The 15,585-nt window shown below is 46.2% G+C and overlaps 1 protein-coding gene across 3 annotated transcripts in view; it reads left to right on the top strand.

Moving 5' to 3' along the window:
* Window positions 1–11,705: 11,705 nt before the first annotated feature.
* KCNK2 (potassium two pore domain channel subfamily K member 2) overlaps window positions 11,706–15,585 on the top strand; it is a 127,770-nt gene continuing 123,890 nt past the window's right edge. For 2 of the 3 annotated variants that reach the window (XM_030303017.1, XM_030303016.1), the window contains exons 1-2: window positions 11,706–11,979; window positions 15,031–15,341. In XM_030303017.1, the coding sequence (XP_030158877.1) occupies window positions 11,934–11,979; window positions 15,031–15,341 (357 nt within the window). In that variant the 5' untranslated portion in view covers window positions 11,706–11,933. The remainder of the gene's footprint in view (window positions 11,980–15,030; window positions 15,342–15,585) is intronic. The other variant, XM_030303018.1, reaches the window with a different exon arrangement.

Genomic DNA, 15,585 nt, shown 5'->3' with positions numbered 1-15,585 from the left:
AGGCACTGTTCTGAACACATTTCAAGGATTAGCTCAGTAAGATCTCATTAGAAAGAAGAAGTTGATATCTTTTCATCCCCATTTCACAGATAAAACAAAAAACAAACAAACAAACAAAACAAGGCACAGCTCATACATGGCTGGGCCTGAACTTGAATCTAGGCAGCTCCTTAATCTTGGCCACTGGGCTATGCTGATTTGCATATGAATCTGTGCCATAATAGAATTACAGGAGATAATGAAAGACATGGAAGAAATATAGTGACTTTCAATGTACCTAAGATACCTTGATGTGAATTAAATGCTTTTTGATCATAAATGTCACAGTTACCATGAAATCCTTGTTTGAAGGTCGTAAAACCTGGGGATTTTGTGTGTGTTGGGATAGGGGTGGTCTTCTGGTCACACCAATTCAACAAAAATCTTGATTGCCCACTAATATATCAAAAAGAATTCAGGTAAGATGCCTGCCCTCAGAGAGCTTTTAGTCAATTAGGGGAAGCCAGACATAAAGACAAACACACAAGTGTAAAATTTTCTATAAGTGTATATCAGGACACATGGGCAATTGTGATCAAATTTATCACAGGTAAGCAACAGGGAGAGATTTCTCCGCAGAGAATAGTCAGATATAGGATCAGGCAACTGTCCTGTTCAAATTAATTAATTACCTGATTACATTTTTTATCTTCTAATGTCTGAAGAAGCAGAGATTTCAGAAGAACTTGGGGCCAAGCTTAACTTTCCTCATTATATCTTGTTCTCATTCAAAGTATCGTTACAGAGGTCGTGAGGTGTGGAAGTTTCTATGATGGTTCCAAATGTTTTGAATGGCTGCTTTGACAGGTCACAAATATATTTACATAACTGGCTGCGTTGTAGTCCTAGTGGGATGCTGACATGTCTTGTGACTCTCAGGTCTGAGAGAAGCTTGTAGAGATTGTGACAACCCTGAATTAACATTCGCCCTCACTTATTACCTAATCATGGACATTAATTATGTCATGGAAGGGTTTGTGGTGAAGATAGATAAGGTCTGTATTTTGAGTGGCTGCTTTGGGAAGGTCAAAAGTGCTGTCTGTAATATCTAGCCTTCAAGCACTTCAGATGTGATTTCCAAGCCGAAAGCTGGGCCAACCTAAGAACATTCTATGGGGACTAACCTGCATCTTCTGGGCCCCAGCAACTCTTCCTGTTGCAGGGCTAGAGCCAGATCCCCATCTGAAGCATCTAGCAGCACAACAGAAGGAAGCAGGCATTAAGCTGAAGCCTGGGAGAAAAGTATAATTAAGCCAATTCCATCAGAAGCAGGTAGCACTGTCTTAGAGAAGAAATGACAGCACTCAAGATTCACTCTTTCAAAGGAGGAAGATGAACTGGAAAACCCACAGGAAGCAGAAGTTACTTCATCAGCTTAGCAGTGCACGCATGTTGGGGCACAGAATTTGGGTGGATGAGGGGTGGCTTTGTCTATAGCATAGCCCAGTACTTGGAGCTCCAGGAAAGGGGAAATTATGCAATAGAAGAGAGTTCCCATATGAGATCTAGCAGGGAAGGTACTGGTGAAAGAGGGCAGTGAGGCTAGGAATAGGGTAAGAGGAGTGACACCAACTGATTCAAATGTGGGGTTGGATCTGGTCCTTATTTAAAATCGTGAAAGTTTGATCATCATGGATTTTTTATATTATTATCATTTTTTAAAATGTATTAAAATAGTATTTATCTTGATTGTTGTTTTTGACACTCCTTTAAAGTTTGTGCCCAGGCGGAGTTCCACACTTGCCTCACCCTGCCAGCCTTGTACGACTGCAATTGAAATAAGATGTTTCAACACTTACTGTAGCCTGGAAAATAAAATCATTGCATTTTATTATAGATGTGACCTCCCAGGGCATCTGATGCTACCTTAACCCAGAGGCTAAATCAGAGGGCCTAAGGACCGTGTGCAGCCTACAGACGTGTTTATTGTTAATTTCACACTGTTGATTTTGAAAATTGATCTAGTTGCCTCCATTTTGAAATTGAAAGATGTCTTCTAAAACAATGCAGATATCTGACTTTTCTTGAAAAATTAGAACGCCTAATATACTGGATCCATGTTCTTTCATCGCAGTAATCAACTAGAGCCAACTAGAGTCTCTCCTCCATTTCATTGGACCCAGTTGGTATGTATATTTACTGCCTGGTGTTGTAGGCATTGAGATTCTGAGCCCTGATTAATTGCAAAATTCTCTCAATAATACCTCTTGAAATGAGCTTTCATTCACTTAATAAATGTTGATTTTTGTGCCTACTATGTGTGAGATATTGTGCTGAGGAACAAGATGACAAGGTACTTTCCCTCTTGGAACTTGTTTTGGTCTTACAGGCGATGTTATGGGTTGAATTGTATTCTCCCAAAAAGACATATTAAACTCCTAACCCCCGTCCCTCAGAGTGTGATTTTATTGGGAAATAGGGTCTTTTAAGAGGTAATCAAGTTAAAATGAGGTCAGTAGGGTGGGCCCTAATCCAATGACAAGTGTCCTTTAAGAAGGGGGAAACTGGGACACAGAGATAGATACAGAGGGAAAGCAATGTGAAGACACACAAGAAGATGCCCATAAGACTGGAGTAATGAATATTTATAATAAGCCAAGCAACACCAAGGATTGTTAGCAAGTTCCAGAAGCTAGAAGCAGCAAGGAAGGATGCTCCCCTCAAGCTGTCAGAGAGAACATGGCCTGCTGACACCTTGATTTCTGACTTCTAGCCTCTGAGCTGTGACGAAGATTTCTGATGTTTTTAGCCACCCAAGTTTTTGGTACGTAGCTATGGCAACCCTAGGACAATAATATAGGCAGTTACTAAATAATGACTTAAACGAGTAGCTTCATAACAGTCGTGACCAGGAAAATGATGAGAGTGTACATGTGGGGGTGGGCCGATCTTGTTGGGAGCTTATGAGGCCTTTTCCGAGGAAGGCGTGTTTTAGCTGAGGTCTGAAGGACAAGTGGAAGTTATTTTCTAGTAGTGAGTTATTTACTCGAGTGAGCACAGTCTAGGCTGCAAGATCTGATGTGCGTGAAGTCTTAAAGGAAAGGAGGAGGGTGGAATAGTCCAGAAACTGGAGATCTGCTTGGTGGCTGACCCACAGAGAGGAAATTGCGTGTCTGGTGGTGGGCCCTGTATAGAAATGGGCATTGGCCTACTGGCTATGTTACTTTGGGGAAGTTATTTTAGTTTCTCTGAAGGTAATAATAGTAGTTACCTCTTACGGTTAGTATGGGATTAAATGAGATAATAGATGAAAGGGTTTTAAAAGAATGGCTGGCACGTGTGCCTTGATAGATGTTACCTATTGTTACGATTCCTGTTGTTCTTGTTACCGTTGTTATTGACAGGGCACAGGGGCACAGGTGTTGAGGACCCGGAGATGCCCTTCACATTTTGGTCTCTGTCCTGAAAGCAATGGGAAGCTAGTGTATGCTTTTCATCAGGGCTTCAACTTAAGCAGATTTTATTTTTAAAGGATCTATCTGGCTGCAGTGTGCAGAGAATGGGTCACAAATGTGGAGATGAGGCCATGAGTGAAAGGTCCCGGGGATAGGTGGTGTGGCAAGCCTGCCTTGATCTGTTTGTGGAATTCGGAGAAATCAACACAAATACCTTAACAATTTTTTTTTCAATTCTACCAAAAGCCACATTCTAGTTTGTTTCATAGCTTTCTTATACAATAAACACACCCTGGGTGATACAATTCTGCCATCAACTTAGTAGATGGCCATGAGCAAGCCTTGTATGTGCTCATTTAATCACAGACACAGAAAGGTATAAAGGAAAGCTAGATTCTTGAAATCTGCATACGGTGAAATTAAGATCTTTGGTCATTGAACACATTAAAAAGTACCTTTAGGAGATTCCAATTACATTCTCTATTTGCTTTTTTTATTACCTTTATGTCTTTGACTTCATTTTAGAAGAGAGATCGAATTGATTTGTTCTTCACACACAAAAAAATGGATTTGTTCTTCATTGCTGTCAGAATTTGTGGTCTCAGGCGAAGGCAAAATGCTGGACTGGCAAAAATTCACAACAAAAAGAAGTTTTAAATAAAGTACTGGATGTGCTGACAATTCATTAGGTAATGAAAGCCATCAAGAAAAATTGAAAATGCTCTAGTTCTCTCTGTATTTATGGCTGCTTTTAATAAAAAGCATCACATTTGATGTAATTAGTTTGCCCAATATTGGCAGACTTAAAAACTTACCTAATGAATTCATTGTTGGTGGAAGAGTTACCTGTGATGCCAGAGGTGAAGAGTGCTAAAAATCTAGATACATACCAGCTAAATGTTCATTTCCTACTGATAGTTTACGATACTCGGTTTTGGAAGGGGAAAGAAATCTGGAGCAGAATTTCCTCTTTGTAAGCTGAATATATTCTATTGTAACAGAGGACCATTTTACAAGGATTTCTTTACTTCACAATGCCTTTATTCAGTACCTTATTCCTAGTTGAGCAAAATTATATGTAGACATTAGCTTATTTTTAATAATTAATGCTGGTGGCTACATGATTAAAGGATCGACGTTTATATACAAAAGATGAGTGTCTCAACTCACATGAATTTTCAAAAGTAAAAAGAAATCATATGGAACTAAGAATTGCCATTATAAAAGAGACCTTGTTTGCATGAGAAAATCTTACCTTTCTCCATATGTTTGTGCACATGTATTTATTTTAAAGTAAGCACATATACAAATCCATTAAAAATATTGCTGAGTGTTACATATTTGAGAGTGACTTTTCTTTTCACCAAGCGAGTGTCCTGATTTTGATGAATTTTGCCAAGTTATAGGGAAAAGCGATATTTTTCGTTTCACTTTTCAGAGTGAAGCACTTTAATCTGAAACCCTCTCAGCAGCTCAGTGATGTTTTGCTGAATAGACATGGACACGGTTTTACTGGTGTCATTCTTTCCTTATTTTAGCTCCACGATTACAAAGATTTGGCGCGTCTTCTTCGCTACTCTGTATCCCCGAATGCTAGAAACATGCCTTCCTGTTACACAGATGGTACTAAATAAATAAATGAACAATTGAATGAGCGAACAAGTACATTTCTTGTCCCACAAATGGCACAAAACGTGTAGGGGCGCCTGGGTGGCGCAGTCGGTTAAGCGTCCGACTTCAGCCAGGTCACGATCTCGCGGTAGTTCGAGCCCCGCGTCAGGCTCTGGGCTGATGGCTCAGAGCCTGGAGCCTGCTTCCGATTCTGTGTCTCCCTCTCTCTCTGCCCCTCCCCCGTTCATGCTCTGTCTCTCTCTGTCCCAAAAATAAAAATAAACGTTGAAAAAAAAAAAAAAAACGTGTAGGTGGCACTGCACATGGAAAGAACTTTTGAACCGCACCCCTTTGAGAATGAAACTGAACGGTGATGTGTGCCTGCCATGATTTGTCGGCCAAACCATGGCTTGTCTCTAGCCCAATTTCTTACCACTGCAGAAACGGCCTCTGTGACTGGGAGCTATCAGAGCAGAGTGAACCCCGATCCTGCTTTTCATCCAGGACTTTCAAAGTGTGCTTCATGGAGTAGCAGCTTCAGCATCACGTGGCAACTTGATATTTGCGTCAATATCTGTGTCTGATAAGCGCTCTGAGACATTCTGATGGAGGCTCAGGTTTGAGACCCACTGCTCTAGACAATCTTTTGCTATCCTTTCGATGACGTCCAACTTTCCTTCTGATTAACGTATTCTAATTTTAGGGTTACGAATACTTCAGATGAATGTGCTTTTGCCTTGGAGGAATTGCCTTCTTAAAGTAATTTGCATATTTCAGGCCTGACTGACACTTTATAAGCTTACTTGGGATTTCACTCTTCGAAGATGGATTATTATCTGTTGCTGCATAGGAAGTGACCCCGAAACTTCGCCGCTGAAAACAAGAAACATTCACGTTCTCACAGCTTTGGGGGCTCAAGAATCTCAGAGGAACTTTCTTGAGGGGTTCAGGCTCAGGGTCTGTCGAGAGGCGGTACTCAGGTGCTGTCTAGGACTATAGTCATCTCATGGCTTGACTGGGGAAACTTCTGCTTCTGAGCTCCCCGTACGTGGCAGTTGGAAGACCTCAGGAGTTCCACTTCCAGGCTCACATGGGTCTCTCCTTGGGACTGGCTTATCATATGGCAGCTGGCTTCCACTAGAGAGAGAGATCCCAAGAGAGAGTAAGAGAGAGCGCATGGTCTTTTCATAACCTAATCTTTAAAGGAACATCCCATCCCTTGTACTCTATTCTATTCATTAGCAGCCCACAGTCAAGGGGAAGGTGAAACACAGGGCATGAAGAGCAGGTGGCAGGAATCATTGAGAGTCAACTTAGAGACTTCCATATAGGCTAATTATTTCTCACTTTCTCCAGTTCCTTGCATTGCAGTGTTTCAATTCAGACTCTCGATTTTTAGTGTCAGAAATCTCAACCCAAACTGGCTTATATAAAAAGAAAATGTGTGTGGCTTATGGTGCAGTTTGGTCTAGAGGATCCATCAAATGTTGTCACCTGCTTCTGGTCATCTTGGTTTTGTTTGCTCTGTATTGACTCCATTCCCTGGTGCCTTCTCCTCTCTTATTGGAATAATAACCTCCAAGGTTTTGGGTTCAAGATCAGCCATAGAGCGTGAGAGTCTCTTCTCTCAGAAACCATGGCAAAAGTCTCGTTGGCTGAGTGGGTCACAGGCCCATGCCTGAGTCAGTTAAGAGGTGGGGAATCATGACTATATTGGACACACTGTGCCCACAATCAGGATGAGTCCCACAGGAAACACAGCAGCTGTGAGAGGGGGAGGTAAGTGCCCTCGGAGGGACCACATCAGGCGGGCCTTTCGCTGAAGTACGGCCTATACAGTTGTCTCCTCCGAGTTTGTAGTGAACTAGAACTTCTTGGGAAATGTCCACCTTCTTCCTCACCATCCACTCCCCTCTCCAGTGGATCCCAGAGCCCTCTTGATCTACTGCCACGTCTCATCTCCTCCCCTCCCTCCTACCCCATGAATCTCTCACCTGGGCTAAAGCAATAACATCTAAATTCGCTGCCTACCTGCTTACATTTTTGTTCGCCTTCTGTCTGTTCTCCATGTAGCAACCACAGTGATTTTTTTTTTAATGCCATTTGATGAGGTTAGTGCTCTGCTGAAAATTTGTCAAAGTCCTGTTAATTAAAATCCAAGTGCCATGTGGCCTGGTCTCTGCCTGCCTCTCCAGCTTACTCACTGTCTACCACCAATCCTCTCTCTTTGAGCTCCCCCAATTCTAATTGCCACGCTTCTGCCTTTCCATAGTTTTTCTACATGTTCCTCCTTCTTCTGAGGCAGTTCTTCCCTTACAGTTTGCCTCTCCCTCTCTCCCCTGCTCTCCCCCCTCCCCCACCTTCAGGCCCCAACTGTAATGTCACTTCTTTAGACAGGCCTTCCCTGATCCTCCAACCTCAGACACTCTCATTGTTCTCTCTACCTTCTGTTTATTGCATTGACCAGAACTTTATGTTTGTTTAACACCTGCCCTCTCTAGACCGGAAGCTCACCTTGCGGCAGCAACCTTGCGGCAGCAACCTTGCGGCAGCAACCTTGCTATATCCACAGAGCTCCTGTTTGGCACCCCGTAGGCATTCAGTCAATATCTGATGGATATGATTCAATCTTTCTCATCTCAAACGTATGCAGTGAGGTTATCCAGAAGATTCAATAAATGGCAAGAGTTACGATAGAGTTGGAATTTGCTGGTGGTCTGGCTTGGCCAGGAACCCCTTGGTTCATAGGGTTCGGTCAAGCACACAGGAGAGACTAAAGTTCTTCTGAGAACTTACAATGATAAAGCGCTATATGTGGTCTCACTTTAATTCTTACAGCAATCCATTATGACTTCAGTGTATTGTCTCTCTTTCGTAGATGAGGGAACTGATGTTCAGAGGGATCAGGGGACTCTCTCAAACCACATATTCGCAATGGAAGAGTTAGGATGCCCACAGAGGTCACTTAGACTCCAAATTACAGGTCTGTTTGGAATTATGGGAGAGACAGTGGTATGCCGTGTGTGGTGTGTGTGTGTGTGTGTGTGTGACCATGAGTAGGCCAAGGTCAAAAAGCAAAATAGACATAAAAGTGAAATCCTGTAGATTTCACACTGTTAGCTGGAGCAGATCAACAGTTCTGAAAGCACCACAATGAAGGGAGTGTAGAATTTTGGGGAGCTCAACCTTTTCATTACATATTTCAGGTTTTCCTGTCCATTGGAGCAAAATTAAGGGGTTTTATATAGTCCTGCAGCATGAAGGAAATGAAGTCCACCTAGCCTATCACACTTTTGATGGGATTTGTATGTGGTAAGAAATGCGGGCCTAAAATTAGGATAAGCCACCCCGTTTCCCTGTTTCTCCAGCTTCGATGATACAAACTACTCTTCTTCCTTTTTTCCCCTCTCACTTCAAACACAGTGAGTGTGTGTTTGGCACAAGGGTTCTTCAAGCGGTAGGAGTGTTTGGCTGAGGGGGCCATGAGGGGCCGAAGTGGAAAGCAGAGCTCAAGTCAGTGTGGAGACTGGTGATTTGTGAGGCTGAGGCAGGCTTCTTGCAGTGATTTCTGCTAATGTTACAGTTTGGGGTTTTTTCTTTTGGTCTTATTTTAACGTATCTGTAAAGTAAATTTGTGCCCCCCCCCATATATATGTGCCTAATGAGAGAATAATGTGAGGGGGTAATGGAAGGCAACTGCTACAGATGCACCGATAGAGAAAGGAGAGGAAAGGACAATTCAGTATTTGGGATTGGGGGTGAGTCCTCCATTCAATGCATCCTGGAAAGAGGTTCACCATGCAGGAGTATGTAAACTCTGAGTTAATCTCCCACTGTGTGAGCATTAGTCAGTTTGACCAGGACCGGTGCCTGACAAGGGGTGGTTAAATCGGCAAAAGACCCAGATGGAACAAAAAAGAATCCCCAAGTTGTTAAGCAAAAGGGGAAAATTTAAACAAACAAGCAAGTGTCAAAGTGTTTGGGATCACGTAATCTGGAGAACAAAAGCCTGGAATAGGGCAGAAAGGATTCTGGAGGTGAATTCATCTCATGTCCTATCTGTGTTGGCCACTCTGGCTCCAAATGCCTGAGGAGAATGACGTCCCACCGTCACACTTTCATTCAGATGTTCATCAAACACCTGTTTAGCACCAGTCACTGGTTATCGTGGATACTACGGGGGACAGAGAGATACGGTTTATGCCCTCACTGAGCTTCTAGTATAGTCTGAAGTAGCACAACACAATGTGACAAGTACAAACATAGAAGCCCAAGTTGCATGGGAAGCGAAGAGTAAGACACCTGACTAGCTAGGATTCAGGAGACACTTCCGAGAACTGGGAGATGGGAAGGATAATGTCTCAAGATTTGTTTTACGTGTCCACTTGGCTAGGCAACAGCAGCCAGTTATTTGGTCAAACACTTAATCTAGGTGTTGCTGTGAAGGTATTTTGTAGATGTTGCACTCCACAATCAGTTAACTTTTAGGAAAGATTACCCTTGATGATGTGGGGTAGGCCTCATACGACCAGCTGAAGGTCTTAAGAGCAAAAACTGAGGTTTCCCAGAAAAGAAGAAATTCAAGACTGGAGCATTAACTAGTGCCGGAGTTTCCAGCCTACCAGAACTTCCCTGGGGATTTCACACCCCCATGAGGGTGTGAGCCAGCTCCTTACAATAAATCTTTTACACACACACCCTCACGCCCTATTGGTTCTGTTTCTCTGGAGAACCCTACTAATACAATGTCTTAGTCCTATAAAGTTGGGGAGAGGACTGGGGGAAGACACATGAAGGAAGATGACTGTACTCAGAAAGGTCTGGAACGAAAAAGAGAAGTCAGATCAGGAAGCAAATTATATGTAACCTAGAGAGTTTGAAAAGGTTTTAAGTGAGAGGATCAGATTCACATTTCAGAAAGGACATCCGATTACATTGAGAGCAGAAGTCGAGAAAAACATGTTTCAGTTCCAGCAGGAAGGAATTCCTAATAAGGAAGACATCTTTAACAGGAGAACGAGGTGCTGAATCTATTCTGGAATTTAAAGAATAACCTGGCATTTTTAAGCATTGATGGCCACGGGTTTGCAAAAGATTTACAACGTTCTTTTTACCATCAGGAGTGTTTCTGCTCTGCCTGACCTCCTTAGGTCTGTAGCTTTGACTATTTTCTCACGTATACAGCTTTCACTAGGAAATACTCCCTGCAGCTGGTGAAATGGTCCACTGTGGCCAGGCAGCCCTTCTGGAAGATAAACTCTCACACACAGCGGTGGAGGGGATGGAGGGTCAGCGGGGGATTCCCGCAGAGAAAGTGAGAAGGAAGAGTTTACACTCGGACTGAAGTTCCGCTACATCACGAGTGTGGTGGGGGGGCTAGCCAATTTCAGCTGCAGCCTGTACTCCGCGCGCTTTCTCCCCCTCCTCTGCGGGTTCGGTTCCCTCACCCTTGCAGCCAGGCGTTCAGCCGCCCCCGCGCAGCAGTCTAGAAGTCTGGGCGGGGTCTGGTACCCACCCGGCTGGGATCTAGGTGCCGAGGTGTCAGGGAGCGCGGGGGTTCACACTGATGTCCCGGGTCTCCCTCTCCGCGCGCTACCGAGAACGTCTGCAACCTCTCTCCCCAGCAAAGGGGTCTTGCCCTGAGAGCCGACCCATTTTTCTTCCATTCCCTCTGCATCCCTAGGTGTCTTCTTCACCTTAGCTCCCGGTGCGTTCCCCATCCTTTCTGGTTTGGAACCTTCTGTTGATCAGAGCTCGCCGCCCAGGTCCTGCCCCCAGTGGAGGTGGGGTGGGGGTTGCTGGTGACTCGACAACACTTCCCCAGGCGTAGGCTGAAAGGAGCCAGCAGCCCATTACCGACCCCACTCCAGGGGTCGCAGGGCGCCAATGGGGGCACTTCTCTGCACAACCCTGGGGGGGGGGCGGTGAGCAAGGGGAGCGGAGGATGTCCACGTGCAGGGGTCCTGGGACCCGCGCCCCAGAGCTCAATCCCACACCCCTCACCCCCCTCTGGAAGAAGATGGAGAGTGAGAATGGGGATGTAGGGAGGGGGCAGTATAGTGGAAGGGGCTGCGAGGAGAAGAGGCAGCAGGTGAGCCGAGCCCCAGGGCACTGCCCCTAGGCGAGGAGGCAGGGGCGACGGCGGCGAGGGTTGGCTAGGAGGGGTGCGGAGAGGCGAGCCCAGGCGGGGAGATGGGGGGGGGGAAGCGGGGAGGAGGCGAGGGGGAGGGAGTTCCAAGGAGCGGGCGAGGGACGAGAGCCGCGAGCCTGGAAGGGAGAGCGGCGGAGGGCGGCCGAGCCGCGGGCGGGAGGGCGCCCGGCGCGCCGAGCCCGTGCCACACCCCCCGCCCCCCGGGGCCCGAGGGCTTTGCCGGGGGACACACAAAGACATGCGAAGAGGGGCAGAGCGAGGCTCGCGCACAAAGACGCCGGGGCGCACGGCCGCACGGGCTGCTCCGACCGCCCCCGCGCCGCGCCTCGCCGGGGACCGGCCAGCGCGGAAGCCCGGGCGGAGCGCGCGGCGGCGGCGGCGGCGGCTGCCGGCCGGCGCGGGACCCGGGTCGCCCGCGCTCTCCGGGTGACCCGGGCCCGGCCAGGCGCGTGCGGGGGCGGCGGCGCCCGCGCCCAACTTGGCCTCGGCCTCGCCCTCTGCCCAGCCCGCCGGTGTCCCCTCCTTCCCGCGATTTCGTTTCTTCTCACGCTCCCCCCCACCCCCTCCCGCGTCCAGCCCCGCTCTCCCCACCTTGTAAAACAAAGCCGGGGGAAAATGCCTGCCCGTGCAGCTCGGAGCGCGCAGCCCGACTCTGAATAAGAAGTGAGTACAATGGCGTGTTTGTAAAAGCTTCAAGTCCGTCTTTTTCAAAAAACATTTTGAATGCTGCATGCCTCATGCTTCCCAGCGCCTCGCGGGAGAGACCCAGCTATAGAGCAGGAGGTGAGACCCCCGGGTAACCCTACCACCACCACCACCACCCCCACCACCCCCCGCCCCGCGCCTTCCCTCCCCAGCCGGGACTGGTGGGAGGGCTGCAAATGCCCCGCTGGCAGCAAGCGGGCGTTCTCCACCTTCGTTTCCCGTCCAAGGTGTTGGGTCGTAATCTCGGCTTGGAGGCAGATCGATCCCCGGCTCCTCCGCTGGCTGCCTCTCCCCCACCCCCTCTCCCGCTGGTGCCTGGGGCTTTGCCATCTATCTGCCTAGGCTATGGGTTTGGGACACCTTAAGGGAGTTTCCGAAGGAGGAGGAGGGTCAGCCCTTGGGAGCAGCCGACCGGCAGGACGCATGGTGACCCTGGTCACACTTGTTGCCCCTTGCGAGGTGGGACAGGCGGTGGTGCTGAAAAAAAAAAGCTCATTTCTCTTGCTATTGAGTCGTCAGCCGCGGGCCCGGCGCGTAGAAGGCATACCCGTGTGAGGATGGGAGACCTGGATTAAGAGGAGACTGTGATGTGCTAGTGGCAGAGGAGGGAGGTAGCGATGGTGATGACAGTGTGTGAAGGGACGACTCTTTGATTCCTTGTTCTAAGGAGCACCCCTGCCCTATCATACATCAGACGGCGTGGAGATGCAAACACAGAGGTTCCTTGCCCGTGTCAGCTGGGGAGGAAAGGCTGTTGTTTTATTTTGGTATTTCACCAATTGCTGTCCATTCCGTCTGCCAAATGTGCATTTATATATATTTCTGCTAATTAAAAAAATAAGGCAATAGCTTCAAAGAATTAAACTTCAGCAGGAAATGTATTAGCTTAATGCACACACACAATCTTCTAAAAACATATCTGTTTCTTCTTCCCAAAAGCATATAATTATGATGTTTTAGTGTGGTGTTGGGATTTGGGATTGGGATTTGGGGGCCTCAAGGTAAAGTCTCGGTGTTCTCCAGTTCTGCCGACCCGAAACCTTTGGTGTGAAAAACCAGAAATATAAGAGCACAGAGAATTGGAGAGGAAAGGCTTGGAAAGCTTTCTCCAGAGAGATAATGTGGATTTCTGTTATTTTGATTCCGAAGATGGCTTAATTTTAGATTACGACCTTTATTTTTCACCCAGGACACACTAAGTAGCTTGGAGGTGGAACCGGGTAGCTAGTCGGCAGGTGACAGTGATATTAGCTGTTACCAGCATGTCTATTAAAAAAAAAGTTATTTTTGATTAGAACATTGAACACATAGTGCTAATTTTGAGTGAAGTTGCCTTTCTAACTATAAAGGTGTTGAATGTTACATTTAACTCTGTTAAAGGTGTCTACTAGTTTGTGGCCTTATTCTGAGCAGGGGACCGCATCAGGAGGGAGACGTGTTCATACCTGTATACAGCAGGTTGAACCATAGGAAGTTGCCGAAATGAGCCGTATATATGTGGAATCTCCACTTGGAGCCATGGGTGCAGCTACTCTGTCAGAGCTCTGATTTCATCTCTTCGAAGTCAGAGTCCTTCAGGGGTTTGATTTGCTGGTTTGAGGCGCCCTCTCTTATCTGCCATCACTGTGCAACACTGCTTAGGGCTAGTGTCTCAAATAGCTTTGTTTGCAAAGCTTCTTTGTCACGGGCAGCCGAAGATTTAGGAACTCAAACAGGTAGTCCCACCACCAGTGGTGGTCAAGAGGGCAGGGACCCCAGCCCTGTGAAAACGGACACTTTCCATTCTCTTCTCGTTCTCAAGTAATTTCCGGTTCCTGTGAGGGTCTCTGGGTGCAGTTCTGCAGTGATTTCTCATATACTTACCTGAAAGTGTTCTTTCTGATTAGGCTTTTATTATAGACACCAGAGCAATTTTACTTCTATGTATGACAATTGTGGACTCTTAAAGTGATCGTTCTGGTTGAGTCGGTGGTTTTTTTTTTTTTTTTTTTTTCAGGTCCCCCTGGTTTTTGTTCTTGGGTTTTTGTTTTGGTGGTTTGTTTTGTTTTGTTTTGTTTTTGGCTATTCTATTAACTCTTTTGGTTCAATATTGCCTTTCCAATCAAACATTCTGTAGTAGATAGCTTATTCCCTCCTTAGCAAGTGAAAATCTAGTATCTTTATATTTTCTAAGAAGAAATCCATTAATGATATTTTTGAGCAGCTGAGATAAATCATAAATGGATTTAGAGTCACCTCAGAGTATATGGGAATTTGTAAGAGAACACATAAATCCACGCTAATGGGGCAATTCGCTTTGTACAGAGGGTCTAAGGTGTAAGATAAGGTTTTAAATTCTTTGTTCTGGATAATGTTCACTGTTGACATGGAAGCAACTTCTCATGTCTTAGCAGCACCTAGGATGGTGCCAGAGAGGTAGCAATACTCTGTTTTTTTTTTTCAAGATGCCAGAGATTGAAAAGTAAGATGTAGAGAATGTTTAATCATGAATCACTTTAGAGGGTAGGCAACAAAGAAATGATTGGGCAATTGAGTGGTTTGCTTCCCATCATGTTTTACCAGAAAATGACTAATGTTTTACTTTGAGCAACAATGTTTGGATCACAAATTCACTTATAATACAATCCCTTTATTACAACGAATTTCTAAATAAAAACAAAGAATGTTCTTGATGTCAACTGCTTGTGGTACAGAGGGTTAAGTTCTTGAGAACAGAAATAGTCCGTGAACCTTCTTGATGAGCATTCATGAGATCGTTTAGTACCACCAACTCTTAGGAGTTCAGTCTTTGCTGACTAGCAACGGTGAACAGATGTAAATTTAGAAGTTCATGAGGAAGAGCTCAGGCATCTTACCTTTTTTTTTTTTTTGTAAGTTTCTTGGTCCACCTCCTGTTTCCTTCCTCTGGCTCTGGAACCCCAATAGCAGCAGAGAGCTGAGACCCCGCCCCTTGTCCTTGAACCTTTATGTATGGTCCCAGAGCAATCCAGTAGGAACACTCAGGTTGGTTCCAGAGCTTCCACCAGGAGAGCAGCGGAGTTGAGTCCGCCTTTGCTCATCCCCCAAAGAAGCCCAGCCATTACCCCCGTACCCTTCTCCAACCTAACCTTCACTCTCTGTTGTTGTCAGTGGCGGCACCTGACTTGCTGGACCCTAAATCTGCCGCTCAGAACTCCAAACCGAGGCTCTCGTTTTCCACGAAACCCACAGTGCTTGCTTCCCGGGTGGAGAGTGACACGACCATTAATGTTATGAAATGGAAGACGGTCTCCACGATTTTCCTGGTGGTTGTCCTCTATCTGATCATCGGAGCCACCGTGTTCAAAGCATTGGAGCAGCCTCATGAGATTTCACAGAGGACCACCATTGTGATCCAGAAGCAGACATTCATTTCCCAGCACTCCTGTGTCAATTCGACCGAGCTGGACGAACTCATCCAGGTAATAACGGCACAGAGGAGTTGTTACCCTGCTTCCTCTCCGGGGAAAAATGTAGCAGTAAGAGGAGGCTACCGGTAGCACAGTGGCGCACCCGTGGGGGGCCCTGTTCCACTTTCGCTTCGGCATTGACTTCCTTCTGGCTTAGCCGTCCCCTTCCTGCACGTCTTCCCTCTTGTCTTACTTCTTCTCTGTCTTCTTCTGCTTCGCCTTAATTGCTCCCTCCTGTTCCTTCTTCTCTCCTGCG

This window comes from Lynx canadensis, chromosome F1 (genome assembly GCF_007474595.2).
Source record: "Lynx canadensis isolate LIC74 chromosome F1, mLynCan4.pri.v2, whole genome shotgun sequence".
Taxonomy (NCBI): domain Eukaryota; kingdom Metazoa; phylum Chordata; class Mammalia; order Carnivora; family Felidae; genus Lynx; species Lynx canadensis.
The sequence above is the reverse complement of the archived record's forward strand: the minus strand, read 5'-3'. Positions and strand labels throughout refer to the sequence as shown.